General features: G+C 42.3%; 1 protein-coding gene across 1 annotated transcript in view; it reads right to left on the bottom strand.

The window, feature by feature from the left end:
- Nucleotides 1–777: 777 nt before the first annotated feature.
- The window catches only part of POLR3B (RNA polymerase III subunit B), an 83,331-nt gene continuing 69,249 nt past the window's right edge, over nt 778–14,859 (bottom strand). The window contains exons 24-28 of the mRNA XM_056846945.1: nt 11,054–11,157; nt 9,674–9,840; nt 8,244–8,357; nt 7,223–7,396; nt 778–907 (exon numbers count right to left, since the gene is read on the bottom strand). Coding sequence (XP_056702923.1) covers nt 778–907; nt 7,223–7,396; nt 8,244–8,357; nt 9,674–9,840; nt 11,054–11,157 — 689 coding nt within the window. The remainder of the gene's footprint in view (nt 908–7,222; nt 7,397–8,243; nt 8,358–9,673; nt 9,841–11,053; nt 11,158–14,859) is intronic.

The following is a 14,859-nucleotide window of genomic DNA, read 5'->3' as shown; positions in this document are numbered from 1 at the left end:
TTGTGCATACAAGAAGAAGTAAATATTTAAAGACATGCTCCTTTATCAGAGTATCTGAAGACTTTGAAGAAGAAGTTGGTTTGTATGCTGACTTTCTCTACCACTTAAGGGAGACTCAAACCGGCTTACAATGACCTTCCCTTCCCCTCCCCACAACAGGCACCCTGTGAGGTAGGTGGGGCTGAGAGAGCTCTAACAGAGCTGTGACTAGCCCAAGGTCACCCAGCTGGCTTCGTGTGTAGGAGTGGGGAAACAAATCCACCAGATTAGCCTCCGCAGCTCATGTGGAGGAGAGGGGAAACCAACCCGGTTCTCCAGATTAGCCTCCGCTGCTCATGTGGAGAAGCGGGGAATCAAACCTGGTTCTCCAGATTAGAGTCCACTGCTCCAAACCACCGCTCTTAACCACTACACCACGCTGGCTTAGAACTCTCAATATTGCTACACAGTGATAGCTTAAAGCTGTGATAGATGATAAAAAACCAAGATGCAGCGATGTACTTGAATTTTTTTTATTCATTTTGGTTTCTGTTTCGTTAATAAAACTTTTTTAAAAATCCAACAAAAGCCTGTGGTTTGGGTGTAGACTCAAGCCTGCACACCAACAGCTACCACAACTGTCTTGAGCAATGCCTTCCATTCAAGAAGGAAGGGGGACACACCAAGTCATGAATGAGAGGCTGATTTGCTCCCTTGTTTTGACCGTTAGTGCTTTGTCACTAATTCCTCCTGACTGTTTCCAGTTTGCCAATTTGTCTTTTTTTGGTCCTTGATCATTTACTCGTTGTACTTGGCCAGTTTTAATCTGGGAATAATGTTCATAGATTGAAGTTCTTGGAATAAGAGTTTACAGGCATACGGTATGCGCAGGGAGGACACGTGACATGAAGACTTGCAATAGTGGCACCTAAAGGAAAGGAAAAACAAAAGCAAGGTCAATGCATGTACGTCTGGTAAATTTAAGAAGAAAACAGACATCCTCTGAATGTCCCTTGCCTTGAAAACCCTATGGGGTCTCCATAAGTCAGCTGTACTTGATGGCACACACACACACAGAGTGTATCCTGCTGAAGACACATTTCACGCATCTGATCAAAATGAGCTATAGATCTACTAACATTTATGCCACAATACATACGCTAGCCTTTAACATGTCACAAAAATCCTTTTTGTTTATATACTGCTTATTAAACTATTGGTATAAACATATTTTGCCCCCCAAATTATATCTCTTGAACTTTGAAAAGAAAAGCAACCGATCAACCGAATTTATTTAAACTTCCAATTTTTAATCAACTCCATCACGCAAGAACATCCAGAAGTTTTCCCTCTTCCCAAAGGGAAACAAAACAGGCAGGCAAACATTAACCACATCTGAAATGCTGAGAATCTGAGAACATATTATGCCATCAAATGCAACTTGCAGTTTTGGTTTAAAAAACCCCATATTAATCTTGGGAAGATAGATTTCAGATATAAAGCGGACAACGCGCTTTATCTTTTACTAGGCCAGTGCCAGCCTACAGACAGGAGCATTATTTCGTGCTGTGTTCCTGCAGTTCCGCTACACAATTTCCAACGCTGACCAACCTGTCGTAAATATTTAATGCAGCCGATCTTCTGACAAACCAGCGGCTGGCCCTGACGGCTCTGCGAGGCTCTGCTGCAGCCCAGCATTACCAAGGAAACCCTCAGACAGTGGCACAGCAATGTTAATTGTGGTACTCCAATTTAGGGGTGAAGAATGAGAGTCCCCCCTCAATCTAATTTGTGAGCTGAATGAATGGCTGGACCTGTACTTGCCGGAGCTGAGAGGAAAGACTACAATAAGATTTGTTTTAAAAAAACCACCAAAACAAAAACACTACAACTAACAGGTTTTTCTGATAATGATTGTCTCCAAAAGTAAGGGAAAAGAGCACGCTAATTCAACAGCTCGCTGTTTTGTTATGACCAAACAAGTCAGTTTTTAGGAACCTTAAAAAAAAAAAAAAGTCAACAGCTTAACTAAGTCAACCACATCCAAGTCACAGAGTTAACTGGGAGTGGGGTAAATGGGACTGCCTGGATGTTATTCCTCTCCCCTGTGTGGTGAGATCAGGAAGTCACTCCCCAATTATCTTCCATAACGTTCATACACCTGCATGCTCTCCCAGTTCAGTTATTCACTTATGAGCATAGTGTGAGAGGGGGTGAAGTGGGCGGTGGGAGCACAAAAGCTTGTGACCCACTCTTTTCTCAGTGTATGTAAAAGATATGTGAGATAAGGGAAGTTAACAGTAACATATAAAGAGCTCTGGAGCTTCTGCTGGCTTAGTGTGAGATCTGGGTAGTATTCCTCAGGGAAGCAATGTAGCCAGGGAAAGGGGTCTAGTTACTGGTGACTCCTCGGGCCTGCTAAGTAATGGGAAGTTTTGGTATAAGGTGACCATTGTGGAGTGTCTTGGGTGACATTTTCCTTACATGGGCTGCTGCTGGCCCCTGCCTGAAGAATCGCTATCTTAGTGACGCCAATTCCAGCTTTCCAACATTCACTGTTAATGTGCACTGGAAGTGCTACTTGGTATGTGGTCCTTGGCCAAAGATCCTACTCAGGCAAACATTCCCCCCCCCCTTTGCGTCTTCCATATTGTTTTTAGATCCATGTGCTGCGGCAAGAGTTTCTATATAGAAATGTCTTACTAGAGCTGGAATTACCGGCAAAGGCCGCTGCAGAGGTTTGGAGCTGCTGTAATTGCCTAGTTTCTATTGTGCGGCTCATTACAGGGCTGCTTGGCTCCCACTATTGACAGACAGAGCACATAATCACCTAATAACTGGATAAGAAACCCAATTACAGGTTATGTTCCCCATCAGACATTGTAAAATGAGGATTACATCCCTTAAATGTCTTTCCAGAATCTATACAGGGCAACCTACACAGTTTAAACAATTTGTATGAAATGTTTTACAAATGTAGTGACAAGATGTAATCATCTAAAACAGCTTTTTTTTTAACTACAGGCTGGCAGTTTACTGCATTCTTTGCTCAAGAAATGTTTAATGGAATCTGACCGCTGATGTAAGCTCAAGAGAATCTCAGAATTCTATACCTGAAAACAAAAACAAGTTTCTGGTACTCATGATTGTAAAATTATGCACCTGAAAACACGCAGGTAATGTCTGCAAACTCAGTTGCTCAGAAAGTCAATCTTACACGCCTTTCTGTGCCTACAAGTACAAGCCTCTCCCCTGCAGCCTTCAGTTAGTTTCTTATAGCCTCTCAATACTATCTGAAACACTTATATTCTGGAGTCTTTGCCCTTGTTCCTACAGAGGGTCCCAGATTATCAAAATATATTTAAAAAAATTAAGAACACTATAATAATCATAAAACATAACAGGACCAAACCATAATATAAAACAGCGCAATGAGGACACAGTACAGCATAAAACAGTACAATCAGAACACTCTAAAATGAACAGAGAGCATAGACTGTGTCACTCGGGGCCATTGCAAGCATAGTTCTGGATCAGAGACAAAGAAGGGAGAACAAGGAAAGCAATAAAAGGCCTTGGAAAACAAATGTTTTCATTTGGTGCTCTGAGGTCAACAAGCCTGGTGCCAAGTGAATTACTGAGGGAGGGAGTTCCACATCCTCTATTCCTATTACTACACACCCAGCAAAAATTCCACAACTACGGGCAGGCAAACAGAATCCCTTCACACAAACAACCATTTACCCCAGTGATTTGTATAATTTACTCTGGGTATAGATCGTGTCCGCTTAAATGCAAAATAAAGAAACCCCCCAAATCAAAACTTGTGTCTTCTTCTCATAAATAAATCTGTACTGTACATGTTCACCTTTATGACCTTTACACTGATGTATTATCATTTATCTCTAACATTAATGAAAACATTAGAAAAATAATTTGCTTTTATGGAATGTTTGCATAATTTTTCTTCTTACAAAGTGTGGGTTCTCAAGCAGGAAAGGGTTGGAATTTGGTACAGAATGTCTAAAATTCCTGATATTTTCTTTGCCACCTGCGATTCCTGCAGGGCAATTCCAGCAGTGGAAGCTACATAAAGTAGAGAGTGCATCCTGTTATTCCTTGACTCCATATTTGAAAGGGAACAACCCAAAATTTCCTAATTTCCTATCCATCCCAGGAAAAATGACTTGGGAATGATTATAAAAACACACTCCTGCACTAACTTCTTAAACACTCTTTACTACCCTCCTTTCCTTCTAGTCATGGGGTACTCCTACCACATAGCCTTCTTATATAAAACCAGAGATCTGTTGCCCTGGTCTGGATAGCCCAGGCTAGCTTGATCTCATTACATCTTGGAAGCTAAGCAGGGCGGTCAGCCTTGGTTAGTACTTGGATGGGAGACCACCAAGGAAGTCCGGAGTTGCTATGTAGAGGCAGGCAATGGCAAAAACCACCTCTGTTCTTCTCTTGCCTTGATAACCCTACAGGGCTGCCATACGTTGGCTGCAACTTGATGGCATTTTCCACCACAGGTCTATAGCCAAACACTTGGCTGGTCATTCCAAGTCAGTATGAACTCTTGCTTTCTGGGCCATATGCATATTTTACCTCCCAGTTATTTCTTTTCTCCACAGACTTCTGTCTGTGCTCTTCTGTCCATTCATTTGGGCTGTTCCTTCTTCCAACTTCCCTTTCCTGGGGCTGCTACTTTCTCAGATCCCTCACCTCCCCCTTTGCCTTCTCTCTTCCCACAAAGGATCAGGACAGTTCAGTCAATTATAGAAACAGAATCTTCTGGCTCTCCTCCATATGTTATTAGGGTAGCTCTGCCAAGCACTGAGTGCTAGAAAAAACACTACAACATGGACTAGAGACTTGGCTGTTAGTATGTTAACCTCCATCCTGCTTCTAATATTCTCAACTTTACTAGCCATTTGACTCCCTTCCCAAGAAAGTGGTCTAGATCAGTCTGCACCTTCCTCCTAAGAGCACCTAGCCCTCTACTCTTGACGCCATGAACAGAATACCATTTTTTTCCTTGACTCTTTTTCTCAATGACCTTCTTCGCCTTTCCCAGGTATCTTCTTCCACTCATTTGGTCATCATGTTCTCAGCCTACAGCATAGACATTTCTCTTCCTTTTGGCTATTCCTGTGCTTTCCCGTTTCCTTCCCTACCCTCCCTATCCCTGATTCAATTTAGCTTCACCAGTACAATTGCCTGTGCCCTCTCTTTCCCCCTGAGTTGGGCCCTCCAGCTTGTGGGCATTTTTGGAATTTTGAGAATAGGCACCACCACAAAATGGCTGCCACTGGGTACTAGGGCCAGTTACAAAATGTTGAAAGACGGCAAGCCAAGCATCTTCCTATGATGCAGGCAGCTATTTCTAAATAGGTGTTCTCTGCAAACACAAAGCTGATGCCCTGTTGGGTTCTTTTGAAGCATCTCCTGCTCTAGTGAGGAAGAGGAAAGCCAGGACTGGCTTGTGCTTTGGAAAAGAAGGAAATGGGCACTAGGACACCCACCAATGGGCACTGTGGTTCCCATGGGCAACATGTTGGGAATCACTGCCCTAAGCCCTGTAAGGTTTTTATCCTAGGCTAAGCTTTATGCTACACCAGCGTGGTGAAGTGGTTAACAGTGGTGGTTTGGAGTGGTGGACTCTGATCTGGAGAACCGGGTTTGGTTCCCCACTCCTCCACATGAGCGGTGGAGGCTAATCTGGTGAACCGGGTTGGTTTCTCCACTCCTACACATGGAGCCAGCTGGGTGACCTTGGACTAGTCACAGCTCTCTTAGAGCTCTTTCAGTCCTGCCTACCTCACAGGGTGTCTGTTGTGGGAAGGGGATGGGAAGGTGATTGTAAGCCAGTTTGATTCTTCCTTAAGTGGTAGAGAAAGTAGGCATATAAAAACCAACTCTTCTTCTTGTTACTGAATGAGAAGCAGAACTGTAAGCAAAAGTATTTTTCGTAAGGCCTCTTCCCATGTTTTCATTTGCCTACTGGTGAGTTGTAGATTCTTTTACCAATCTATTCATTCTCTCAGCTAGCCCACTGTCTCTTGAGTCTTATTGATAGGGGTCCATTTTCTGGAACATTTCATAGATTTCTTTTTAGAACAGTATCATTTCATGGCCATCTTTTGCGGGGAGGGGAAGGGAAGGTGATTGTAAGCCCGTTTTAGTCCCCCTTAAGTGGTAGAGAAAGTCGGCATATAAAAACCAACTCTTCTTATGCTGCTGCTGCTGATTTTTAAGACTATTGCAGTTTTTAGGGTTGGGCAAGCCAACACAGGCTACGGTTGTGCAAAACATCGCTCACTCTGCTCAAAGAACAATCCATATACCCTTTTATTTTCTCCTTCCTCAAGATACAGACTGAAAGGCATAGTAAAAAAAGAGGAGGTGACAGTAAACATTGGTAAGAAAAAACTTATTCTACGATCCCAAACTTGGGGGAGGAAAAAAAAGAGGTTTTGCTCGCCCCAGTCTCTGTGCCCTCCTTTTTCCTTTTGCTATGCAAAATCTCAAGCCATTGAGAAAAGGGCCAGTTCCCAAGTTCCGTGAGGTTCTTTTGCCAGCCCTTTCAGTGTGGTCTGGTTTGGGTCTCGAATGAGAAAAGGACATTGACACAGCTGGTCTCCCCTCTTCTGAAAATGCTGTGACAAGTCAGCCATTGGTAACATGAGATGATACACGTGGTCCCATCTTTGTCTCAATTCCTGCACTCAGCTGATGAGCCCTTTTTGTTTTCCTAAAGTTTAGACTTGAATCTTTTCCGCCTAAAGCTTGGAAGATCTCCAAACAAGTAGATAATCTTCTGCCAAAAAAACAGGGGAGAGTCTAGTTTCCTTTTAAATGATTTTTGTCTGGTAAATACATAATCCAGCAGCTCTACGGGCACTAAAACACTTCACTAAAACCCTGACTAGAAAGGCTTTTTAATAATCTTTGAACACTTGCTTTGTAAAAAGAACAGAGATATCATCCTCTATACTAAGATAAAGAAATTATTTAAAAATTCATAAAGGGATTTCCTTCTTTCCATGCAGCACTAGAAGTATCCTCTGCAACACAGATCAAAACACAAAATATTTGCAAAGTGCTATGCCAATTATTACAGGCATGTATTTCCACTTGTCAGCAAAAGCAGTAGAAACTGTGTAGAAACACAGAGAAAAACAAGTCTGGAGGGGTAAGCCTTACATAAACACTGAAACAAAATAAGTTGTCTACTTACCAGCCAGAATATCCCAGCAGTCCACACTGGCCACACACATCCACTTCAAACGCGTCACTTGAAATCATAAGTCTCTCCAGCAAGAGCATGCTGGCTCCATAGCCTATCAAGCAATCCCGTTCCATTTCTCCCAGACGTAAGCCACCATCACGAGATCGGCCTTCTGTAGGTTGCCTTGGGATACACAACAGGGACAGGTGCTCCAGAACATCATCTTGTTTAAACCAAAAAACACCTTCCTCCAAAGAATTGCATCAACGGACTGCTGTTAAAAGGCTAACACTCGCTGTCTCTGATTCTGCAAGGCTGTATTTCGGCCAAGATTTTAGAGTAGTTCTGTTTTTTAAAACCAATATAAGGTTAGTTGTTCTATATATGACGTGTAAAAGAAAGCAGAGGAAGGCACAGTTAATAATGAGTATAATGCTCTTCAGTGGGCTACCCAGAAGTAGGCATAAGCAGTTCCTAAGGGAGGCATGAAATATCTCCCTGGTCCATTCACTGGGCTGGATCCCACAGTGAAATAAACTGTGAAATAAACATTGCAAAGCTGCTTGCGCTAAGTTAAAACTATTGAATCCAAACTTTCTTCTCTGGGCACGCGAGAGGTATCACAAGGTATTTTTTTATCCAGTCAATATTCCATATAAAGTGCTATGGGATGTAGTTGTTGTCAGTTAAGCACCTGTTTTTGCCCAGCCAACATTTTGAGAGGCTTTCTCTTCTTCACATAAAGTTACGTTTACTGATATGACATAAAATCCATAAGTAGCACTCAGTTCTTTGAAAAGCATTTTAAAGGTTACAGGACACCAAAATTGTAGCTTCAAAATAACCATTTCCATTTTTCAAGGCACATTTAAAGTAGAAACTTTTTGGGATCCAAGATCTGTCCAGAATTTTGCACAGGAATAAACTGCTGAAAAACCGAACAGCCCTGAATATACAAGGCGAAGGTCAACCGGAATGCAATAAGCTGGCTTTTACAAACTGGAAATGTGTGTTCATGTTTCTGCCGTACCTGGTAAGGACTGCCCTTGGTCCTCGAGCTCTGGCATGCATCTTATCCAACACCATGTGCTTCAGCTTCTGATAATACACTGGCCCAAAATAGATATAGGCTTCTAAGGGCTCCCTACAAAGGAAGAAAGTTAAACATTTCAGGACAGCCATGCCTGTCTGTTGTAACCGAACCAACAGCACAATCCTAAGCAGAGTTACACCCTTCTAAGTTGACAAGCTCTCCTAGGATTGCAGGGCAGGAGTCCTGTATCACCTAGAAGACTTAGGAATGCCCTTTCCATTGAGGCTTACCTGGTGCTTACCTTACTCTCCTTTAGATATCATGCCAAAACATTTATTTTACCTAGGCTTTTAAATGGAGTGGTTTCACTTTTTAAAAGCTGTTTTTGTGGTCTGCTTCTAGCCAGAGGACAGTTCTATGAATACTATTTTTGGCTGCATGATATTGTTTTGGGTTGCTTTTTATGTTGACCAGGAGAGCTACTTCTGCAATTAAGATTCACAGCCATGGGAGCGCTTCCACAACTCATCCCCTTAATCAAAATCAATTCACAGCTTGGCATTCCGAGCGACTCCTGAATTCTCGGTTGACAATTCTGATAGAATCCCATGTTACAATTTTGCTTACAGGAGTGGAACTGCAAGAACACTCCTGTCATAAAAAAAATGTAACAGAGGGAAGCAATTTTTCAGAGTCCCCAGAAAACACATTAGACAGAGGTTTCTGACAACCTGTTGGGCAAAGAAAATAACACCATACTCCAAACACAAGAGTTTCCTTAGAAAAGATAACTCTAACGCTATTTTTTTTCTTATTTAGGAAGGCAATAAATCAACAGATGGAACAAGTTAATGGGCCAGAATATGTCCAGGGAGGGGTGGGGGGAAAGAACAGGGTTATAGTGGGAATGGTGGGAAGTAGACAGGTAGGATTAAGATACATTTGAAAATGCAGACATGTTGGGCCATATGGCCTTGTCCTGTTCCTACACTGTCTCCTATTCCTTTGAACTTCATGTCTCTCAGGAAAGTCTGACCAACACAGCAAGAATTTAACAGAACAGCTAACTATGCCAGAAGCTGTGCACAAAACGTCCTGAAGGACAAGCACCTGCGTTCAATACCATATTTTACTACCTTATTCAATTGAAGGCTGCTAGTCTTATCCCGAGACCATGTAAAAACGTCTGCCAAAACTCCTTAGAATTTTTTTAAAAAGCCTTATCTGCATACCTAGTAAGCTTAAAAATTTTTTGTTTTTGCTACAGGGGAAGGTTTCTGTTGTTGTTTTTTAAAGCAATTTATGTAAATGCAATGCACTCATGCACTGACACAGTACTATCAGGTATTAAACGTAAAACAAAAAGAGACATTAAAAATAGCAAGGAAGTGCACCTCTCAATCCAGTTTCTTACAGGAGGTTCTTACCCGGTAATGCCAGATGTTACATAGTCCTTTCCTAAGTAGTTATAGCCGTGGCGAATGAGATCTTCACACACATCCTTAACTTTACTGCCTCCAAATGCTGTTCCATAGTGAAATTTACCATCTAAGACACCAGCTTTTCCTGCCAGAAGTTCAATTAGTTTTCCCACCTGTACAACAGAAAGCAAAAGAAAATTCAAAGGAAGATTTTTGTTGCATCTCAGTTTGAAATATCTCTCTAAAAATTCAGTCTTAAAGTGGCTATTTTCCCTTACTTGTGTTTGTGCAAATAAGATCTAATCGGGGGTAGGGGGGATGATGTAGGTTTAGGGAGGGATGCAAAGAACTGGTTAATTCATTTCATGATCCCACGGGATCTGGGTCTGTGTTTGCTGAACAGTAATGCCCAATTCATGCACCTTGCTCCCTCTTCCACACACACCCAATGCTGGTATGGGGAATGTGGTATGTGGTATGGGGAAGGTCCTGTTTTTGAAACAAAAAACCAGTATCCCACAGAGCAACTTGACCCTTTGATACACACCTTACGTAGCTCATGGGATCCTAGAAAGAAATCTGAAGTTAACTTTCCCCATCATAGCGGATATGTGGACCATGCGGATCTGTCTCCTATTCTTGCTTCTTCCTCGGATCCATGCTGCCCATCCAAAAGGGGGAATGGACGATCAGATATCTAAGCACCCCTATTTCTGTAACGGCTCTTAATTTTTTGTGGCATGACTAGAACCGTGGAAATGCTCCCACCCCCCAAGATGAAAGTTATTACTTAGAATTTTTGTTCCTGCCTCCAGAGATGGATGGAATGAGCAACCTGATCCAGGATATCCTCCTTCAGTAAGACAGAATATTGTCGGTGCAGACAAATAGAACCCTACTGGGAAAACCTGGAAACAAGCAACATTTTGACGATGGATAATTCACTGCTTTGCAAATACAGGGTTCACTGCTCATTCATCAGCAGGCAGAGGAGTAAACAGATATGAAGGCTATACAAATCAATCTCTACCAAATTTATCTATCGGCAGGTTGACAACCTCTAAAGGAGGTACTAATTCACTGTCACTGGGCTTCCCTTCTACAATAGTCACTAGGAAGATGAGCCTACCAGACAATTGAGAGTGTCAGCTAAGAGAATAAGAGACATAAAATACGTATGGGGTATATTATTAGACCAACTACAGTCAGGAAAGCAAAGCACAACCTTTCACAACGCCCACTTGGCTAACCCATTCTGCACCTAAGAAGAAGAATGCATAATGTGAAAGTCTGCATTTTTCTTTTATTAATAGAAAACTTCTCTCTATATAAGAAGAGGTAAGGACATCCAATTTTGAAAATGCATTAACCTGAGACATAACTGACCGTCATACGTGATGGGAAGCCATGGGGATTCATGATAATATCGGGGCAGATTCCTGTATCACAAAATGGCATGTCTTCTTGAGGCACAATCAGGCCACAAACCCCTGGAACATAAGAGTATGTTTCAAACAACAAAAAACAATGCGTACTGTGGTGCCAGTGTCAGCTATTATGCACTCTTGTATTGTCTCCTCTCTCATGGGGCACTTCTGGACAAGACTGAAGTTTTGCATTAGCCTATACAATATAGTTCCCTGAGAACAGAATTGGAGGACCAAATTATGATAGGAGAGTTATGAACTGATCTCTGGTGGAAGTGGGGTTAAGCTTAAAATCAGTCAAAGTGGGAGGCAATTCTGGACTGGGGCCACAGCATTGGGGGAGGAGGCTTTAATCCTTTCCTCCATGCCATGTTCCCAGTGGAAATCCTTTCCACCCCTGGGGCTGCTATTTGCCCCAGAGAAGACAAATACACTATACAGCTCCTGCACCCCCTCAACAGACAGCAATTCCTTTGAGCGAGGGGTATTTTCACCGGGGAGATAGTATAGGGAAAAGCATGAACTCTCTTTCCCACAGTGACATGGACTCAATCTCAGAATCAGAAAAATAAGCAGTAGCAGTATATTTCATAACACTACTATAAACATACATGAGAATGAACTATATTACTATGTCATAGACAGTGCATTACTATATAAAATTAACCCCCCACGCACACACAGATCATGCAATACTGATTAAAGATTTTAAAACATGACCAATTTAAGACAATCTTGAGTGGTATTGCATCGTACCACTCTGGATACTCTGTAGAGGATTCTGCTAGGGCAGTGATGGCGAACCTTTTAGAGACCAAGTGCCCAAACTGCAACCCAAAACCCACTTATTCATCGCAAAGTGCCAACATGGCAATTTAAACTGAATACTGAGGTTTTTGTTTAGAAAAAACAACTCGCGCTCGCTGCACCACCAGGCACTAAACGCCGGGGTGATGGAGAAAACAGCAGGTAGTTTGCCAGTTTTCATCCCCCCCCCAAGTCTCCTCGGAAGAGACTAGGCCCCCCTACTCTGCCCACAACAGGAGCCGCAACAACAGGTCCTGCTGGATGCACCCGGATCCGCCTCCCCACAAAAACAGCCCAAACCCCACAGCCGGTGCCGGGAGGAACAATAGGCGCCCCGTCCTCCTCTGCTCACAGTCCCGGCTTTGTCACCCCCCAGGAGCCGCTGATCGGGAGAACGAGAAGCTATTCTTCCAACTCTGGGCCGGGAAGGAGAGGGCCACGTCCAGGCTGGAGATGGCCGCGCTGCACTCCTGTGCAGGCTTCTCTGCCTCGCGCCTTCGGAGCGCAGCAGCAGCGCCCTTCCTTCCCTCGCCCCAGCAGCTGGTGCCCGAGGCGAGCTGTCCCCTCCACGCAGCGCCGAACTCAGGCGAACTCTGCGCTGGGGCGATTGCACGCATGCCCACAGAGAGGGCTCTGAATGCCCCCTCTGGCACACGTGCCATAGGTTCGCCACCACTGTGCTAGGGCGTCCATCCAAAATCATGTTTCATTTCTAAAAAATCCAGTCCAACATAGAAATCAGACTACAGCTACGGCTGTCAAATTATAAGTGGGCTAAAACGAATTAGGGGACACAATCTAATGTCTTAATACACTTCCCAATCCCCCAGAGAACATTTTAAATTTCAAATTAAATCAGATAGTGCATTTTATATCCTTCTGGTGAACTGAACAAAAGTTTTACATCACTGAGCCACCGAGACATTTTATGTACACTCAATAGGAATTTGTTAAACCAACCAGTTTGTGGGGGGAGGGGAAGAATGGTGATATTGTTGCCCACTCAATTCTTCCAGTATCCAATTCAAAACTAAACAAAATAGGAACTAGATACATGGGGTTGCAGTTAACAGAATGAGAAGGGATATAACAGGAAAGGTGCAGCAAACGAAGAAGCAGCTCCAGAACTTCTGAACAGTTCATTTATTAAAAGTAGTGACTTCATTGTTATTATCACAGAGAAAACACACCCCCCCGCAATCCTTGGTGATAACACACACACACACACACACACAAAGTTCAGTAGTTTTCTTACATATGAACAAAGATGCAACAGACCTACCACATGATATTTATTGTGGGGTTGACCAAATTTACATTCTCTCTCCTACCCACCCCTCTGCATTAAAGAAAGGGGTTTGGTAACAGGACGAGAGGGCACCTGTAAGCCAAAAATTAAATCTTCGCTAAACTTAAAATTACTTTAGGCGCTGAAACCCTTTCATGCGCCAAGACAGTTCCCATCGCAGACAGCCACTGTGTTGTTTGTTTTGTGTGAAAGTGAATGATAAAAGATCCATGAAATCGACACAGAAAGGCAGAACAGCAGAAAGAGCCGAGGCCTCTCCATCATAGCGGCTTCTACCCTCTGCTGACTTGTATAACAATGGGATCGAGACGTCCAACTGCAGATCTAACACAGCTGTGCATTTCATTAGATGAAGAGCACTAGTGACACAAGTAAATAATTAACTTATTCTGGTCCGCTGACTGTGCTTATGAGACCAGTCATAGCTGACAGATTTTAATACAAGTTAAACACAAAGACAGCATAATGAGATTAGATGTTAAAACAAAATATTTTGGAATCTGGAGAAGGTGGAAAAAGTACTCATCACCAGGCAATTTTTTTTAGAAGTTATCCTTTCTAAAAAAAGAAGAAGTTAAAATTCTTAAATTTCAAGGGGGGGGGGAAATGTTTTGAAAGTTGTAAGAACCTTTTTCTCTTCCAAGAAACTAAGAAGTTATGCTAACTTATATTCAGTCTACAGATGTAGCCTCTAATAATTAGGTTTTAAAAAAAATCAGCTTATAAAAAAACAAAAACAAAAAAATCAGCTTATATATTACCTTAAATTTAACATGAAGAATCAATGTTTTAAAAATAAACTCTAAAACTGTGGAAAGGAAATAGAAACTGTTGACAAACCAGACACAGCATTTTCAGATCCACATTTTCAGGCTCATTGTATGAGTCAACATAATACATATTCAGGTAAGAAATGTACCAATCTCCTCAATGGCTAAAGGGCATAACATGCTTATAGATTAGTGTCTCCAAAAGCACACTTCTATTTCCATAACACATTACTCAATATTTAAAATAAAAAAATATTTCAGTGACATTTTATAGTGCTCAAGACAGTGAAACTACATTAAAAATGTAAACGGAATATTAAAAATTTGGGGGCCAGGCAGGCTTTCCTTGGGCAGTTCTATGAAACTGAGGCCACCGCTAAAAAGACTCTGCCATGCCCCATTCTGAGCCTCCTTACACAGAGATACTTCTTGTTGAAGCAACCATATGCATCTCTGAGCGCAGCATGTAACTGATGTGACCATGAAATTGCAGTCAACTGCATGTGACTTTCACATGCGAGTGGCACTTTCTCTTCAATGTGGGACTGTAACTATAGAGAAGCAGCCAACATGGCACTCAGTGACCTGAAGCACAGTTTCTCTGGATGGTTTTAAGAGATGAGTGGGCTCAGTAAAGAGAGAGGACAGCAGTGTTGGGCAGAACCCAAAAAGAGTTTCTCAAATCCATGCTATAATGAATCCAGTGAGAGGTGAGGAAGGGCAGAAATTATAGTTCCCCTCTTTTCCAAGGGGACACAAAAAGATCAGCTCCCGATTAATTATGTCTATTTTTCTTTTTAAAAATCTTTATATAATGAAAAAAAGATTGTCTTACTAGCATTGTAGGAAGCTGAATTTGGTGGATACGGAGCAGTGCAA

The sequence above is a fragment of the Euleptes europaea genome, chromosome 3, assembly GCF_029931775.1.
Source record: "Euleptes europaea isolate rEulEur1 chromosome 3, rEulEur1.hap1, whole genome shotgun sequence".
NCBI lineage: Eukaryota > Metazoa > Chordata > Lepidosauria > Squamata > Sphaerodactylidae > Euleptes > Euleptes europaea.
Note: the sequence above shows the minus strand (reverse complement) of the source record. Positions and strands in the feature narration are given on the sequence as shown.